This window comes from Bombina bombina, chromosome 2, assembly GCF_027579735.1.
Source record: "Bombina bombina isolate aBomBom1 chromosome 2, aBomBom1.pri, whole genome shotgun sequence".
NCBI classification, from domain to species: Eukaryota; Metazoa; Chordata; class Amphibia; order Anura; family Bombinatoridae; genus Bombina; species Bombina bombina.
The window spans coordinates 580,661,464-580,680,995 of NC_069500.1; the positions used below are offsets into that span (position 1 = coordinate 580,661,464).

The 19,532-nt window shown below is 36.1% G+C and overlaps 1 protein-coding gene and 1 pseudogene across 1 annotated transcript; both read left to right on the plus strand.

Annotated features, from left to right (window-relative positions):
• Positions 1-2,355: 2,355 nt before the first annotated feature.
• On the plus strand, positions 2,356-3,960 carry LOC128647186 (piggyBac transposable element-derived protein 4-like). The gene has a single exon (XM_053699971.1). It carries the CDS (start codon positions 2,356-2,358, stop codon positions 3,958-3,960), a length of 1,605 nt encoding a protein of 534 aa, XP_053555946.1.
• Positions 3,961-8,973: 5,013 nt separating this feature from the next.
• Positions 8,974-10,766, plus strand: LOC128647907 (T-complex protein 1 subunit epsilon-like; annotated as a pseudogene).
• Positions 10,767-19,532: the final 8,766 nt, after the last annotated feature.

Below are 19,532 nucleotides of genomic sequence, written 5' to 3' on the forward strand. Positions count from 1 at the left end.
GGTGTTAGGGGTAGCAGATTAGGGGTACATAGGGATAACGTAGGTGGCGGCGCTTTGCGGTCGGAAGATTAGGGGTTAATTATTTTAAGTAGCTGGCGGCGACGTTGTGGGGGGCAGGTTAGGGGTTAATAAATGTAATACAGGGGTCGGCGGGGTTAGGGGCAGCAGATTAGGGGTACATAAGTATAAGGTAGGTGGCGGTCGGCAGATTAGGGGTTAAAAATTTTAATCGAGTGGCGGCGATGTGGGGGGAGCTCGGTTTAGGGGTACATAGGTAGTTTATGGGTGTTAGTGTACTTTAGGGTACAGTAGTTAAGAGCTTTATGAACCGGCGCTAGCCAGAAAGCTCTTAACTCCTGCTATTTTCAGGCGGCTGGAGTTTTGTCGTTAGAGCTCTAACACTCACTTCAGAAACGACTCTAAATACCGGCGTTAGAAAGATCCCATTGAAAAGATAGGATACGCAAATGGCGTAGGGGGATCTGCGGTATGGAAAAGTCGCGGCTGAAAAGTGAGCGTTAGACCCTTTAATCACTGACTCCAAATACCAGCGGGCGGCCAAAACCAGCGTTAGGAGCCTCTAACGCTGGTTTTGACGGCTACCGCCGAACTCCAAATCTAGGCCTTAGTATCTTTCAACTTTTTTTGTGCAAAATATTTCTGTAAGGACAATTTTCTCACATATCTATTAACCCCTTAACGTCAAGCATCATACAGGGTACGACGCTGGTCATCTAGTGCTTAAGGCTGTTGTTTTCTGCAGTTACCTTCCGTTTAAAAGTTACGGCGTCGGGTGCACGCTTTTTCCGCATGCCTTAGGAGTGAGGCAATGCGGAAATCATGTAATGGAGAACACCCCAGTCTAACGATCGCAGGGACAGGGTGTCCCTGTGATCAAATGCCTCTAAATGATCAGTATAAGGGGTGCCTCCATAGCATGGGATACATGCTACGATCAGCGTGTATCTCATGCAGCTACTGTTTAAAAAAAATTTTTGTAGTGCTGCAGCATTATTTTAACGCATTTACTGCCCTTTATTTGCCCATGATTGCCCCTTATTTGCCCCTGATTTGCCCCTGATTGTCCAATATTTGCCCCTGATTGCCTATTGTTTGTCCCTAATATCCCCTGATGACCCCTGATGGCCCCTGATGGCTCATGATACCCCCTGATTGCCCCAGATTACCCCAGATTACCCTTATTGCCCCTGATTGCTCCTGATTGTCCCTGATTGTCCCTGATTGCTCCTGATAGCCCATGATTGCCCATGATTGCCCCTAATAGCCTCTGATACCCCCTAATACCCCCTGATTACCCCCTGATTGCCCCTGGTTGCCCTTGATTGCCCCTGATAGCCCCTGATTGCCCCTGATACCCTCTGATTGCCCCTGATACCCTCTGATTGCCCCTGATAACCCTGATTGCCCCTGATACCCCCCTGATTGCCCCTGATACCCCCCTGATTGCCCCTGATACCCCTGATTGCCCAAATAAATATCTGTCCTATATGTGTAAATTTCCTAAATGTGAGGCTATTCAGTAACAGATTAGTAGCAGCCATCTATGACTGTTACTAAGTATACAGTCACTGTAACTGCCAATCACAGTGACTGTATACTACAGACCTGCCTGGATACAATCAGCTTGCAAAGCATGCTGGTATCAGGCTACTGGGCTGTCACCAGTGATGTCTAATCTAGTCCCCCCCCCCCCATAGTCATGTGATCACTTTGACAGCCAGTCAAAATGATCATATGTCATAAATGACAAGCCATTGTTTTGTAAACAATGGCATGTCTTGCCCTCCTCACCTCTCTCTGCACTCTGCAGTCTGGTTTTCTGAGAGAGAGAGACGTGTGACCTGTTGCTCACAGTCAAAGCTATTATTAGTTAAAAGCCTTATTTTTGGAAAAAAAAAACTATATATATCTTGATCTTTGTATTATTTGCAGCTTAGTCTGTATTTGTGAGTTTATAATTTGCAGCCTACTCTGCAGTTCATTCCAAATTTTATTTCTGCCCTTTTCATATTTTTATTTTGTACTTTTTAGGGGCATTTGGGTTATTATTTGAAGTTATTTTGGAAGTTTTAAGTTGGTTGGGGAAAAAAGTAAAAAAAAAAAAAAAAAAAAAAAGTTAAAAGATTTTTTTTTTTATCTAGTAGCCTTTTAGGTTTACCTTTTTGTTATCCTCTCCCATTTCTTTCTTTTATTTGCACTTTTGTTTAGATTTTGTTTATTTAGGTTAGGGGGGGAATTAAAAAATATATATATATATATATATATATATATTTATATATAATTGTTAAGTTTTAGTTAAAAGGGACAGTTAACCCTGTGTTACTTGTTACTACAATGAAGCGGATGTACTCAACTGATGAGGCCTATGCCATCCTGGCATCTGACTCAGATATCACTAACACTGCGTCAGATTTTGATCCAGACCAGTACAGTGACACAGACAGTGTCATTTCATATAATGTCACAGATAATGTCACTGAGGCTCCTGAATCTGTCCCTAGGAGTCCGCCCCCTAAAAGACCAGCTACTGCTCCTGAAAGCACCGGTGATGGTGCAACCTGGGTACCCCCGAATGCCACATACCCAGAAATCCCCCCTTTTAGTGCTGACCCTGGTGTAAATTTGGATGTGGCAAATTTTACACCCATTCAGTATTTAAACATATTTTTGGGGGACGATATTATGCAAGTAATAGCCACCCATACAAATTTATATGCTGCCCAATACCTTGCTTCACATCCCAGAAGTTATATTGCTAAATCTAATCGCTGGTACCCCACAGATACTACAGAATTAAAAAAATTCTGGGCCCTAACCCTATGTATGGGTATTATTAAAAAACCCACTCTACGTTCCTACTGGAGCAAAGATCCAGTTTTAGAGACCCCCATATTCTCACATTCAATGAAAAGAGTACGGTATGAAATGCTGTTGCGCTTTCTGCATTTTAGTGACAACAGTATTTGCCCACCTAAAGATCACCCCAGCTATGATAGATTGTATAAAATTTGCCTCCTTATTACACATTTGCAGACAAAGTTTGCTGAGGCATACACACCACAAAAAAATATAGCAATAGATGAGTCCCTAATGAAATTTAAGGGGAGGCTGGGGTTTAAGCAGTACATCCCATCAAAAAAATCAAGATATGGCATAAAGTTTTATAAACTTTGCGAGAGTGGAAGTGGGTATACCTGGGCCTTTCGGGTATATGAGGGTAAGGACAGCCACCTTGACCCTCCTGGTTGCCCAGACTTTCTGGGAACCAGTGCCAAAATAGTCTGGGAACTACTTATCCCTCTTTTAGGCAAAGGGTACCATTTATATTTGGATAATTTTTATACTAGTGTTCCTTTGTTTCGCATTCTTTACTGTTTAGATACCATGGTCTGTGGGACAATACGCAAAAATCGAAAGGAGTTCCCAAAAGAATTGTCCGATAAGCGTTTAACAAGGGGGGCAACATCAGCTTTGCGCCAGGAGGAGCTGCTGGCGGTAAAATTTAGGGATAAAAAGTATGTGCTCATGATTACAACAATCCATGACGAGAGCACTATCCCTGTCACTGTCCATGGTAAAGCTGAGATGCTAAGAAAACCAGTGTGCATTAAGGCATATAACAAACATATGGGGGGTGTTAATCTTTCTGATCAATTACTGCAGCCATATCTTGCTATAAGGAAGACCAGGGCATGGTATAAAAAGGTTGCAATTTATATGATGCACATTGCAACCTACAATTCATATATTTTGTTTAGAAAAACCAGCCCTGGAAAGATACCTACCTTCCTCCAGTATCAGCTCAATATAATAAAAGGGATTTTGCCTCATCAAGCACCCGCTACTGTAAGGACTGAACATTTTATTTTTGAAATCCCCCCAACTCCAAAAAAGGCAAAGCCCCAAAGGCGCTGCAGAGTGTGCTCGTGTAAGGGTTAAAGGACAGACACAATCTATCACTGTCCTGACTGCCCTGCACAGCCTGCACTTTGCCTTGGCACCTGTTTCAAAGAATTCCATTTGGCTGCCAATCTTTAAAGTGCTAGAACCTCATAATTATTTTTAATTTTTATTTTATCTCATGTATGTATAAAGCACATTTTAGTATATACAGGCTTATTTCCCCAAAATCTCCCAGTAGTTTAATTTCACCCTATATTTGCCCAAAAAACAGATCAAGGTGTACAATGGGGGTATTGCTATGCTCAGTGGGGGTATATCATGATAGTCCTGATTTGAGTCCGGGGCTTCAGAAAAACTCCAAATGAGAACTGGGCTCAGTAATTACATCTGGCAAAATGACACATCAAGAATGTAAAAAATTGTCAGCACTTACATGTCACCCTATAAGTGCCCACAAACCATCTCAAGATATACATTGGGGGTACCATTGTACTCGGAAGGAGTTGAAAAATGCAAATATATGATTTTTATGGCAATCGGACACGTCACATTTGTAAAATTCACAATGAAATTGTGATTTGTCCAAAAAAAACACAAGAAAAACAAACTTCCACCAGTTTCATCAGCTATTGGTGGCGAAATGCCAACATGGACAAACTTACTATACCCCACATGTTGTAGCCTTGGATGTCTACTTTTGAAAATGGTATGCCATGATGGGACTTTTTTTGGTCTGGGGGCTTCTGAAGTGCTCCAAATGAGACATGGGCCCAGGTAGGCAATCTGTCAAAATTACAAGTCTGGAATCTGAAATGGGCAGCATTTAAATGTCACCCTATAAGTGCCCACAAACCATCTCAAGGTATACAGTGGGGGTACCGTTGTACTCGGAAGGAGTTGAAAAATGCAAATATATTATTTTTATGGCAATCGGACACGTCACATTTGTAAAATTCACAATGATATTGTGATTTGTCCGAAAAAAACACAAGAAAAACAAACTTCCACCAGTTTCATCAGCTATTGGTGGCGAAATGCCAACATGGACAAACTTACTATACCCCACATGTTGTAGCCTTGGGTGCCTACTTTTGAAAATGGTATGCCATGATGGGACTTTTTTTGGTCTGGGGGCTTCTGAAGTGCTCCAAATGAGACATGGGCCCAGGAGGGCAATCTGTCAAAATTACAAGTCTGGAATCTGAAATGGGCAGCACTTAAATGTCACCCTATAAGTGCCCACAAACCATCTCAAGGTATACATTGGGGGTACCGTTGTACTCGGGAGGAGTTGAAAAATGCAAATATATGATTTTTATGGCAATCGGACACGTCACATTTGTAAAATTCACAATGAAATTGTGATTTGTCCGAAAAAAACACAAGAAAAACAAACTTCCACCAGTTTCATCAGCTATTGGTGGCGAAATGCCAACATGGACAAACTTACTATACCCCACATGTTGTAGCCTTGGATGTCTACTTTTGAAAATGGTATACCATGATGGGACTTTTTTTGGTCTGGGGGCTTCTGAAGTGCTCCAAATGAGACATGGGCCCAGGTAGGCAATCTGTCAAAATTACAAGTCTGGAATCTGAAATGGGCAGCACTTAAATGTCACCCTATAAGTGCCCACAAACCATCTCAAGGTATACATTGGGGGTACCGCTGTACTCGGAAGGAGTTGAAAAATGCAAATATATTATTTTTATGGCAATCGGACACGTCACATTTGTAAAATTCACAATGAAATAGTGATTTGTCCGAAAAAAACACAAGAAAAACAAACTTCCACCAGTTTCATCAGCTATTGGTGGCGAAATGCCAACATGGACAAACTTACTATACCCCGCATGTTGTAGCCTTGGATGTCTACTTTTGAAAATGGTATGCCATGATGGGACTTTTTTTGGTCTGGGGGCTTCTGAAGTGCTCCAAATGAGACATGGGCCCAGGAAGGCAATCTGTCAAAATTACAAGTCTGGAATCTGAAATGGGAAGCACTTAAATGTAACCCTATAAGTGCCCAAAAAACATTGCAAGGTATACATTGGGGGTATTTTATGACTGTAGTCATAAAATGCAAATATGTAGATTTTATAGTAACAGGAAATGTGATGTCTATAAAATACATTTTTAAAAAAATATTTTGTTACTGTATGTGTGAAAAACACAAGAAAACAAAATATAGCCAAATTATATGAAAGAGATTGGGAATAAAACGGTTAAATATAAAGTGTCAAAATGCCTCTAGATAAATAGCCTGGGGTGTCTAGTTTCTACAAATATATACTTTTGTGTGGTGTTTTTGGATTGGGTAACCACTGTTAAGATTAATTTCCAAGCATAGCAAATTTTGCAAACTTTTAGTTTTAAACTAACAATTTCATCCTTGTCGTATTTGCCCTATATTTGATATAAATTACTTGAAAACCTAGACATATGAGGTATTCTTAAAATCAGGATAAAATAATAAATCTTTTTTTAGGTATTTTTCTTTAGTTACTTTGATTGTGTAGAAATAATTGTAACAAAAATTGCCAAAAAATGCATTTTTTTTCCATTTTTCCACCATTTTTTAGTATTAAATGCCTAATTTTTTTGTTTTATGTCCCTGTATAAGGTATCACAAGAAATCCCTATTTGCCTGTTAAAAAACAATATATAACATGGATGGGTGCATATAACAAGAAAGCAGATAATTAAGGTGAAAGCAATAATAAGCAAAAATGCCAAAATTGCCTGTGTCCTTTAGGCACGGAAACAGAAAAAAGCCTTGGTCCTTAAGGGGTTAATGTCTACAAACAGTTCAAATGTAGAATGAGTGTTTGAGGGACAAAAATATAATCCTTTGCCCGATAATTTGTAATCATGATCTGCTTATTCATGGCTTGACAGATTAAAAATTTAATTTTTTATTTTTTGAATTCTTTCTTTTTTGGTGGCTGTATTGCATTATCTGCAACCCCGTTTGTGTGTCTTTGTTTTGATCTTGGTGTATTTGGATGCATTTTTCACCATGGGTTTGGGGGATTCCCTAAAAAAGCTGAATTGGCAACATTTGTGTCATGTCCTGATGTAGAGGGCATGGCTATATGTTGTGTAGGAGAAGGTAGTAATTCTTGATACCTATTAGAGTCTGTTGCATGAGATGGAGGGGTAGGTAACAGTGCTTGATATCTATTTGGATTAACAAAATGGTTAGGTTGTCCATTATTGTGTCCATTTGCAGAGTAATTACGATAGTTAGGCTTGTGATGCTCGCTATTCAATTTAGTAGTGTACTGCTGATTCGACTGATTATAGCGAGTTTTATTTTTGTTATTTTTGTATTTGTAGTATCTATTTGTATTTTTATTTTGGATCAAAGTCCTTTCAATTTGGGTATATTCCTTGGGGGTTTCCTGTAAATCATTTCTATGCTTACGGTTGTATGTATATACTTCCCCTTTGCTATAATCCTCGTTATACTAAATTTTAGTTTTTAGCTAAAATAAGTTCATGTTGAAACTGATTGGTTCTTTCTATAACTTTTTCATTTAAATCCTCGTATTCAGAGTGGGTTTTAAAAGGTTCTAATTCCTTCTGTACTAACTCAATTTCAGCACTAATTTTGTCTACATGTTTTATCTGTGTTGAATCAAAATTTCCATTAAATTAAAAGAACAGTCATCCAATGTTTTCTTCCATTTCTCTAAAATTTCAACATAATTTTTTTAAAGAACAGTTCTTAAAGATACGCAGACCTTTGGGTATTTGTTTTTTGGAGAGATAACAAGGATTATAGTAAAGGGGATATATATATATATATACATATATATATATATATCCCACTATAAAATACTTAAAATCTTTAGTTTATCTAATAGAAAGTGGTTGTAAAGAAAATCTTTTGGCAAAAAAAGAAAAAGACTACATTATTCCAATCAAACCGAATGTAGCCTTTTATTACCACCTGCCAAAGTACATAAAAATAAGACCCTCCCCCCAGATAATCCTATAATAGCCGGTATTGGAAGTCTAACCGACAATCTGTCCTCCTACATCGACTATTTCTTGCAAATATACGTGGTCGCTTTAGAATCATATATTAAAGATTCAACTGACCTTTTGTCTAAACTATCTCATATACCATTTACAGATAAATAAGTCTGGTTAACATGTGATGTTAACTCATTATTTTCTAATATACCGCATACATTAGGAGTAGAAGCCATAAGATGATTTTTGGAACAAGATCCGTATATATGTCTCATATACAAACTGAATTTTTATTGGATCTCATTCTTTTTATCTTAACCCACAATTATTTTCTTTATTATGACCAATTTTTTCTTCAAGTCAAGGGGACGGCCATGGGAACCAGATTTGCCCCAAGTTTTGCAAACTTGTATATAGGACATTTTGAGAATACATATGTATACAATTCTATATATGGGGAAAATCTGTTTTTCTATGGCCGTTACATTGACGATTTCATTTTGGACATTTTAAGAATACATATGTATACAATTCTATATATGGGGAAAATCTGGTTTTCTATGGCCGTTACATTGACGATTTCATTTTGATTTTTTAAGGGAATAGTACCACTGCATCTTTTTTTTTTTAATCAATTCTTAATAATAATAACATGGGTTTCACTCATCATATTGACTCGGCATCAATTGTGTTTTTGGATTTGTGTTTATTTACTACTAGCGATAGAACCATAGGATCTAAAACACATTTTAAAGCAGTAGATAGCAATAGTTATTTATACTTTAGTAGTGGCCACTACCTACCTTGGAAAACTAATGTGCCTTATGGGCAATACCAGAGATTATGTAGGAATTGCAGCTCTCTTTTGCGGATTAGGATTCACAAAGTGCAACTATCACCACAAGATTCCTCGACAAAGGTTATCCTACCGATATTGTCTATAATGGTAACCTAAGAGCTATATCATTAGATAGGAATGATATTATTAAATATACATTAAAAAATAATAATAATAAAAATAACAAACATTGGCATTTACTTTTAAAAGATACTATTCTGGACAGGAGCCGGTGGGGTTTGGCAGCAAGCATTCTGAACAACATTCCTTTTTCATTTCCCCCACTTTGTCTCCACCATGTCTGCGCTGGGGACTGTAGCCTTTGCTGAGTATGGCCGACCCTTCATTATCATTAAGGACCAGGAGAGGAAGTCTCGGCTGTGTGGCTTGGAGGCCTTAAAGTCTCACATCATAGCTGGAAAAGCAGTAGCAAACACTCTGAGAACATCACTTGGTCCTAATGGGCTTGACAAGATAATGGTGGATAAGGATGGACAGGTAACTGTAACTAATGACGGAGCTACCATTCTTAGTATGATGGATGTTGACCATCAAATTGCCAAACTTTTGGTGGAGTTATCCAAGTCGCAAGATGATGAAATTGGTGATGGAACAACAGGAGTTGTAGTTCTTGCTGGAGCCATGCTGGAAGAAGCTGAGCAGTTGTTAGATTGCGGTATTCACCCCATCAGACTTGCAGATGGATATGAGCAGGCTGCACGCATTGCCATTGAACACCTGGACAAGATCAGTGATAGTTTTCCAGTTGATCCTAATAATGTTGAGCCACTTATTCAGACAGCAATGACCACTTTGAGATAAAAAATAATCAACCGATGCCATAGACAGATGGCTGAGATTGCAGTGAATGCTATACTGACTGTTGCAGATATGGAACGCAAAGATGTTGACTTTGAATTAATTAAAGTTGACGGGAAAGTTGGGGGAAAACTAGAGGATACTCAGCTAATCAAAGGTGTGATTGTGGACAAGGATTTCAGTCACCCACAAATGCCAAAGGAAGTTAAAGATGCTAAAATAGCAATCCTAACTTGCCCATTTCAACCACCAAAGCCCAAGACAAAACATAAGCTGGATGTAACATCTGTAGAGGACTACAAATCACTTCAAAAATATGAGACGGAAAAGTTTCTTGAAATGGTAAAACAGATAAAGGATACTGGAGCAAATCTTACTATATGTCAGTGGGGATTTGATGATGAAGCAAATCATTTATTACTGCAAAATGAGCTACCAGCAGTTTGTTGGGTTGGTGGTCCTGAAATAGAGTTAATAGCTATTGCAACAGGAGGTCGTATTGTTCCACGATTTTGTGAGCTAACACCTGAGAAACTTGGCTATGCTGGTATTGTCAAAGAAATTTAATTTGGTACAACCAAGGATAAAATGCTTGTTATTGAGCAGTGCAAGAATTCAAGAGCTGTAACTATTTTTATCCGAGGAGGAAACAAATGATCATTGAAGAAGTAAAGCGTTCCCTACATGATGCTTTGTGTGTCATTCGCAACCTAGTGCGAGATAATCGTATTGTTTATGGTGGTGGAGCTTCAGAAATCTCTTGTGCATTGGCGGTGAACCTGGCTGCTGATCGGTGCCCATCATTAGAGCAGTATGCTATGAGAGCCTTTGCTGATGCCCTCAAAATTATTCCAATGTCACTTGCAGAGAACAGTGGTTTGAATCCAATCCAAACTATGGCTGAAGTTAAAGCAAAGCAAGTGAAAGACGGCAACTCAGCACTTGGCATTGATTGCTTGAACAAGGGAACAAATGATATGAAGCAGCAACATGTTATAGAGACCTTGATTGGCAAGAAGCAACAGATTTCTTTGGCTACACAAGTGGTTAAAATGATCCTGAAGATAGACGACATTCACCAACCTGGTGAAATCGATGAGCGATGATCATGGAAAACTTATCCAAATTACAAGTCTGAGTCACCTGAATTGTAATGCTATTTATTAAGTTTTTGTTTATAATATACTGTACTTCTCCCCCCCCCACACACACACACACATTTCTTTAATGCAATTTAAAAAAGCCTGCCTGCTAAGTTACTTGTATCAGCTTCCAAAATGAAACAATTGTCCACAAAAAAAAAAAAAAAGATACTATTCTGAAGGGCCTAATAGGGGACAGACCAAAGTGTGTTTTTAAAAGGGCTCAGACCTTAAAAAACAATTTAGCACCAAGTAGGATAGTGGTTAGTAAGAATAACAAAAAAAGTACAAATTTAGAACTTAAGGTAAATTCCTCTAGTAATTATCCTGCATTTCTATCTGCCAAGGGTTGCTTTACATGTAATAAATAGAAGTGCAACATGTGTAGATATGTGACCCATAGATAAGGCGATTTCCAATCTAACCTAACACAAACTATTTTTTACATCAAGACACATACGGATTGTTCTTCCATATACGTAGTGTACTTACTAATATGTATTTGTGGGGTCCAATATGTAGGGCGCACATGTCGCACCATTAGAACCAGATGGATTGAACATCTTTATAACATGAAAAAACTATTAAAACCTCATAGTTTAGCTGCTCATTGTTGTGGACACCACAAAGGTGATACAAATATCTTCTCTATAACTCCTATTGAGCATATATTGCCCTCCCCTTGCTATAATCGTTACAATAGATTGAGACAAAGAGAAACTTTCTGGATCTATAAGTTACAAACTTCGAGCTCAGTAGGTCTCAATATGAATATGGATCTTGCTGCATTTGATTAACAATTTTATATTTAATACTGTGTGTTTTTTATGATTCCACAGTTTTGATTTTTTCTGTATTTCTCTAACTTTGAAAGGATATCTCCTCTAACACATATTGGAATTTTTAATCACTCGTATTTATATACCCTCACATATGTACATTTCAGTTTTTTTCTAATGTATTAGGATATACTGCCCTCTCTATACATATATGTCCACACACCTTTCTTTCTGTGTATTAGGACACATATGTTTTTACTTACACTTCCTACACTGTTTTATTTTCACTAATCACTAAAGTCACATTTAATATTCACACTTACATACCTACTAATATTATTACTACGTACACCTACTAAACCCTAGTGCTCCTTAGATATAAATTAATATGTAATCACAAAATCAACACACTTACTCTTATATATTATGTATTATATACGTCTAGATTTCACATTATCAATTATTTTCCTTTACTTCACCTCCTTTCCTTTATTTAGTTTAACTACCCAACACAGTCTTTAATAGTCTTCATTATAATGGCAATATATACACATATAATTCATCTTATGTGTTTTTCATTAATTTATTCTTATTCTATAGGTAAGATCTTCTTACCTATCTCTTAGTTTCTTTTTTAACCTTTTACAAGCTGTGCGATCGTATCAAATCATATTATATAAACATTGTTTTTCTAAGTTTTAGATTTTCCCCTTATATATTGGTCTTTTTATATGGTTTCTATTATCAATTCTCATAACATTTGTTGTTGTTGTTCCTCATAATATGTATTCATTGTATTATATATGTATATTGCATTTAACTTATTTGTGATTGTTACAGTTCCTGTGGTCAATCTGTTAGACACGTTATCGCATTACAATTTCACCTGTTACTTTAATTGGTGGGTGTTACTTACTCTGGTGTGGATATTTATCTGTGTTTTATAATTCATTGTTAGCCTAATGAAACAGTGGTTAATCCACTGAGAAATGCGTTGCTTTTTAAAATAAATTGTTTTTACTTAGGAACTGTAGCACTCACTGTGTACTACTGTGTACTCCCTTGTACTCCTGTGTGCATCCAGTCACAATTTGAGCCCTCATTTTCTGTTTTCCTAATCTGGAAATTTCACCTCTTTGCTAACTGCTTGTGCTCTCAGCTGGATTCTGAGCTGATTACCTTACCGGGAATCATAAGAACACACTGGCGCTGTCTGGCTCCTTTTGTTGTTTGTACACGTTGTTTTATCAGCCCGATTGCAACTGCCAGTGATTGTCTCACTCTGGGGACTGGTGTGCCCCAGCTCGCGCCACACGCACCAATGGTGGTGCTTGCTAAAACTTGAGTTGCCACTTGTCTTCATTTGAAGTTTCCAAACCTGTATGAACTTACTCACCCTATGAAGCACTTTCATTCTCTCTTTTGCATTTCGTTACAAACCATTTTACCTTTTTCTTGCTTCGTAACCCTAACAGATTTCAAAACAGTTTTGTAATGTCAGAAGAACCAAGTATCTGGAAATGAAAACATAAAACACATCAATTATTAAACCTCTACTCTCTTTCCAACATTATAAACTACAACAGCAATTCTAAAACTTGTCAAATTACTCTGCACCAGCCAATTCTCTGGAAAACTAGGATCTTCATGTATGTGGCTCCAGTGACAACATAACCATATCTGTTAAGACTGAATACTTGATTGTCAAAAGCTCTCCAAAGAGGAAAGCTTATCTAAAAAGAAAAGTTAGTAATACAAGATCATTTACATGATTCTAGAAAAACAAGCTTTACATTAAAAAAGATGTATCTTGGTAAGGGAGTTCCCTGCAGTTCTGTATGTGGAAAAGAGACAAATTAATTGCAATAGAATACAGTGCTCAATGAAAAAAGCAGTTTAAAAATCTTCCTGAAAGTACAAAGTAAAAATCATAATTAAAGTACACATTAAAAATTGTATTAATAAGATGCTTTAAGATCTGTATTAACAGTATGCTGTAAAATTTGAATTTAAATGATACAGTAAGATTCTTATTTAAAGTATGCCGCGAGAAATTGCATTCAAAATACACAGTAGAAATTTAATTTTAAGGAATATCAAAGACACTGTACCCAAAAATTTTATTTTGTGATTCAGATTGAGCATGAAATTTGAAGCAAATTTCGAATTTACTCCTATTATCAAATTTTCTTCATTCTCTTGGAATCTTTATTTGAAATGCAAGAATGTAAGTTTAGATGCCGGACCATTTTTGGTGAACAACCTGGGTTGTCCTTGCTGATTGGTGGATAAATTCATCCACCAATAAAAAAGTGCTGTCCAGAGTACTGAAACCAAAAAAAAGCTTAGATGCCTTCTTTTTCAAATAATGATAGCAAGAGAACGAAGAAAAATTGATAATAGGAGTAAATTAGAAAGTTGCTTAAAATTGCATGCTCTTTCTGAATTACAAAAGAAAAAATTTGGGTTCAGTGTCCCTTTAAATTTGACTTTAATGATTCAAATAAAACATGCAATTTTAATTTTCCAATTTACTTCTATTGTCAGATTTACATTGCTTGGTACCTTTTATTGAAGTGCATAACAAGGTGGGCAAGTATCCTGAATAATATATTGCATCTTTTATAACATTTTTAAAATGTTATACATTGTTGAGCAGTACATGGCAGCAAGGTATCACATTGTTACAAATATAGGATTTGATAACAATTCATCAGCTGAGGCCTTTCTGGCTATTTTTCTTGCCATAAAAGCCACTTTTTGTTTCAATGCAATCTTAATAGCCTATTTTTGTTGTTTCCTGCACCCATGATTGCATTTTTGGATAGAAAAAAGCATATTATTTGCATTGAGCCGTAAAGTATTGTTAAAAGTATATTAATATAACTGGTTGGCTATGCAAAACTGGGGAATGGGTAATAAAGGGATTATATATCTTTTAAAACAATAACAATTTTAGTGTAGACTGTCCCTTTAAGGTTCTTTTACAACTCGAAGGTTCTTCAAATCAAAATGATTGTTTAGATTGAACTGGAACTACTGCTATTTTTTTATTTTTTGTAAAGTTAGTAGAGAGTAGAGAGGGTGAAGTTAGCATTTTTATAGTGCCTCTGCATGAGTCAGAGAACTAAGGGCCAGATTACGAATGGAGCACAAAATTGCACTTTTGAGAGTGCAATATTTGCACTCCAATCGTAATATCAGTGCACGCAATTGTGCGCTGGAATTTTAAGTGACCCACAGTGCAAACACTCAATAAAGTGTGCTTCAATTGGGTCCAATGAGGGTCTTGTTCTCATACCATCAGACATGGCATGAGAACTAGCGCAATTACAGGGGTAAGTTGTGCAGTGATGGGCAGCAAATGTAAATATATACTGTATGTATATGACTATATACATATATATTTATCTGTTAATTTGTGAATATTCACATATTAATACATAAATATATGTAAATAAACATATACCTATATATTTACAGGGAACACACAGTTCCCATAGATCGCAATGTAAATGTTTTCTGAAAATAAAATACACTTACACTCATAATAACACTGTCTAATAAATATTATTAAAAAAAACAAAAAACATTGCACACAAAAATTATAAGGGCTCAAAGATATGAGATATCGGGTGTTAGAAAAAAAGAGAATGCAAAGGTCTTTGACATTGATATACATACATGTACATGTCTAAATTGAATATGTATGTATATTTTTATATATATATATATATATATATATATATATATAAATATATATGTGTCTTTATGTGTATTAATATGTATTGTATTTATTTGTGTATATATGTATTTACAGACACAAAACTTTAATATATATGTATACATGTATAGACATATATATCCCCTTAACGACCAAGGACATACAAGGTACGTCCTACAAAAAAATGGTTGTTAACGACCAAGGACGTACCTCAGGGGTTTTAAGCGCTGGAAGCGATCGCAATCGCTTCGTGACGCTTTCAGGGTATTGCAGCGATGCCTCAATATTGAGGCATTGTGCAATACCCTCTGGTAAGCAACTGATGCAGAGAGGGCCCCTCTCAGCGATGGGGCCGATCGCTGGTGGCGTGGGAGGGATAGGAGTGAGGCGGAGGGGTAGCCCATCGCTAAAGAGGGCGTGAGGAGGTGTGAGGTCTGGGAGCGGGCATGAGAGGTCGGGGAGCGGGCATGAGGGGGCCGGAGCGGGTGGGACAGATACAATACGGCAAAAGTTTAGTGAGTGGGAAGGAGGTAGAGGGGGGATATGTGTTGGGAAAGGGATCTGGGAGGGGGTAGGGTATTGAGGGGGAACAGCTACACTACAGAAAAAAAATGTTTTATGTATATTATTTAAAAATAAAAATAAATCATTTGTAGCAAACTGGATACTGGCAGACAGCTGCCAGTACCCAAGATGGCAGCAAATAGGTAGAGGGGGAGGGTTAGAGAGCTGTTTGGGGGGATCAGGGAGGTTGGGGGCTAAGGGGAATCCTACACTGCAGAATATTTATAAAAAATAAAATTATATACAAAAAAGCTGTTTTTTTAGTACTGGCAGACTTTCTGCCAGTACTTAAGATGGCAGGGACAATTGTGGGGTGGGGGAGGGAAGAGAGCTGTTTGAGAGGGATTACGGAGGGATCAAGGAGTGGGATGTGTCAGGTGGGAGGGTAATCTATACACTAAAGCTAAAATCAAACCTACAAGCTACCTAATTAACCCCTTCACTGTTGGGCATAATACAAGTGTGGTACACAGCAGCATTTAGCGGGCTTCTAATTACCAAAAAGCAATGCCAAAGCCATATGTCTGCTTTTGAACAGATGGAATCCCAGAGAAGCATTTGCAACCATTTGTGCCATCATTGCACAAGCTGTTTACAAATAATTTCAGTGAGAAGCCTAAAGTTTGTGAAAAAGTTAACGTTTTTTTATTTTATTTGATCACATTTGGTGGTGAAATGGTGGCATAAAATATACCAAAATGGGCCTAGATCAATACTTTGGGTTGTTTACTAAAAAAAATATATACATGTGAAGGGTTATTCAGGGATTCCTGACAGATATCAGTGTTACAATGTAACTTTCTCTACTTTTGAAAAAAAAATGCTTTGGAAATAGCAAAGTGCTCCTTGTACTTATTGCCCTATAACTTGCAAAAAAGGCAAAGAACATGTAAACATTGGGTATTTCTAAACTCAGGAAAAAAATTTGAAACTATTTAGCATGGGTATTTTTTGGTGGTTGTAGATGCGTAAGAGATTTTAGGGGTCAAAGTTAGAAAAAGTATGTTTTTTTATAAATTTTTCATCATATTTTATATTTTTTATAGTAAATTATATGATGAGAATAATGGTATCTTTAGTATGTCCATTAAATGGTGAGAAAAATGGTATATAATATGTGTGGGTACAGTAAATGAGTAAGAGGAAAATTACAGCTAAACACAAACACCGCAGAAATGTAAAAACAGCCCTGGTCCTTAAAGGTAAGAAAATTGAAAAATGGTCTGGTCACTAAAGGGTTAAATAAGTAGATGAAAACGTAAAGTCATATTTATGCAATATTTATATTTAATAAACTTTTTAACTATGTATGTATTGTAAATATGTTACACTCCAATGTTTTGTACATAGCAGAATATGTTTTAAGTATTTATAAATAGATATTCCTATATATATATATCTTTATATATCTATACCTATATATAATTATATATTTATTATTATATATATATATATATATATATATATATATATATATATATATATATTTGTTGAGAAAAAACATTTGTAGAAATATTTATTAATGAATAAATAGAACATATTCCGTTACGTAAATAACATTGGAAAATTAAATATTCATAACTTCATGTTATATTAGCGCTACTGTGAATATGTTATACTGTTTGCGCGAGTGGAGTGGGTTTTTTTTAACTTTTTTTTTTTTCATTGACTTCTATGGGGAGAACGTGTAAACGTGATCGCAATTTTCAATTTTCGACTTTTTGCACAAGTCGGGTAACTACTTTTGAAAAAACTGTTTACTTTCAACTTGTTATACCAGCGCAACCTGACTAGCGCAAATATTCAAATCCTAGCAAAGTTTTCACTATAGCAAAATACCGCTCTACTTGTAATCTAGCCCTTAATGTGTAGGCATATTTAATACATTCAACTTACTCTTATACATATTGTATCATTATATTTCACTTATGAATTGTTTGTGTTTTAGTAAGTACAAAATTAATCACATAAACAAAAGTGCTCAAAATTTGAAGCTATTCATGTATGCAAGATGTAAAAACTGATATTCAAGAGTTTTGGGTTGTGACCATAGAAATTGCAAAAATCCTGGAAAAACTTAGTTGAAAATTGTTTTTTTTTTCTAATAGGAATGTCAAATGCAATCTATTGGGAAAAAAAAAAAGCAAACCACTTAATAATCTGAAAAAGTCTCAAAAATTATGCAAAACAATTAATGCAAAGTCCATGCAAGGTTATATATAAAACTAATTTTATTGTTGCTGCCATTTGCAGTTGTGCTTTGTTTCCTAACATATATTTTTTTTTTATGTTATGAAGTTGTGTTAGTTTTTCATACAGTGATTAATATAGCATATAAACACTACATTTGCCACAAATATATCATGTTGTAAGGTTGAAGTCTGCAGCCATAAACTGAGTTATGCTGACCAACTTGTAAATCAAATTGCAAAAAAAAAAAACTATTATAGGTTAACATAGAAAATAAATGTTTAGGGTTTATTGAAAGCTAAAGTTTAAAGTAAACTCTATCACAGAATATCTTAAATTTCCTTCTTTGTTCTCTCACAGGATAAATGCATAAATTAATTTGTGTTATTACCCTCCCTGTGTGAAATGTTTCTGCCAAATGTCCTATTGTCCTTGACCTAAACAAACCCTCACACGATCTGCCATGGGTTGAGTCACCACCATTTGTCTCTGGAGAATTTTTATCTCCTCTGACATGCATTTGTCTGGTTCTTGTGGCATTTTTAGTGACAATACTTGCATATAGTAACATGTGACCATTCTTCTAGGCTTCACAGTGTAGTAGTCATCAGAAGTGTCATATAGTCAGAACAAGTTAATTTAACATGAGGAGAGGCACAGGCTGTAATAGTGTCAGCCTCTGGAGAGCAGGCTGTCATGCATCGTGCCGTCTGCTCTTGCCCCAGCTGCTTTCTCCCTTACAGAGATACAAGTTGACAAGCGGCAGGTTTCCTAAAATTTCTGATGGCAGTGTATTCTACTCTTGCAGATTTAATATGTGGATTAATACTGCGCCTATTGATTAGCATATTGATTAACATAACTATCAAATTCACCTTCTTAAAATAAATCACACAAGCATTTTGTGCATATATGATCAAGGACAATAAATACAATAATACAAAAGGAAAATGATTTACTATAGATTATTTTCATTCCATGCATTAGTGATACAGCATACTATACACATCCCTAAGTGTTATTCTAAACTGTGATGAAACTAAAATTAAATAATCATATAACTTTCAATTTAAACTAGACATGACATTTTAAATTAGTTTTAAACTATTTATATACACTATAACTTCAGAACTCTCCAATGTATAAGTCTGTGAAGTGAACATTTACTTTATACCATCCCTACATTTCTTAGACTGTAAGGAATCACAGATGGTGAGAACAAAAATCTAGTATAGATAATCATAAAATGATTGTGTTGTTTTGCCTTGCTTTTTTAACAATAATGCAAATAATATGTCTATACACATCTATATCCTTATGGCTTATTTGTCTCCCTGTCTAAATACATATATATTTATCTGTCATGAGCTGAAAGCTTTATACTATAAGTACAGTGTCTCATACAATGACAACGTGAACTTCCACTTCCAAGTACTTGTAACCCAGCTTGGAACAGGTTTTTTTTTTAGCTCTGTTGTATGTACAAATCAACAAAACCTTATCTAAATAAAATAAATACAATTTTGAGCAAAAAGAGGCTGCTTCTTGGGTGGTAACTAGCCATAGAACA

What these genes read in the sequence shown, in the direction of transcription:
- LOC128647186 (XM_053699971.1), top strand. Translation starts at nt 2,356, where the DNA reads ATGAAGCGGATGTACTCAACTGATGAGGCCTATGCCATCCTGGCATCT.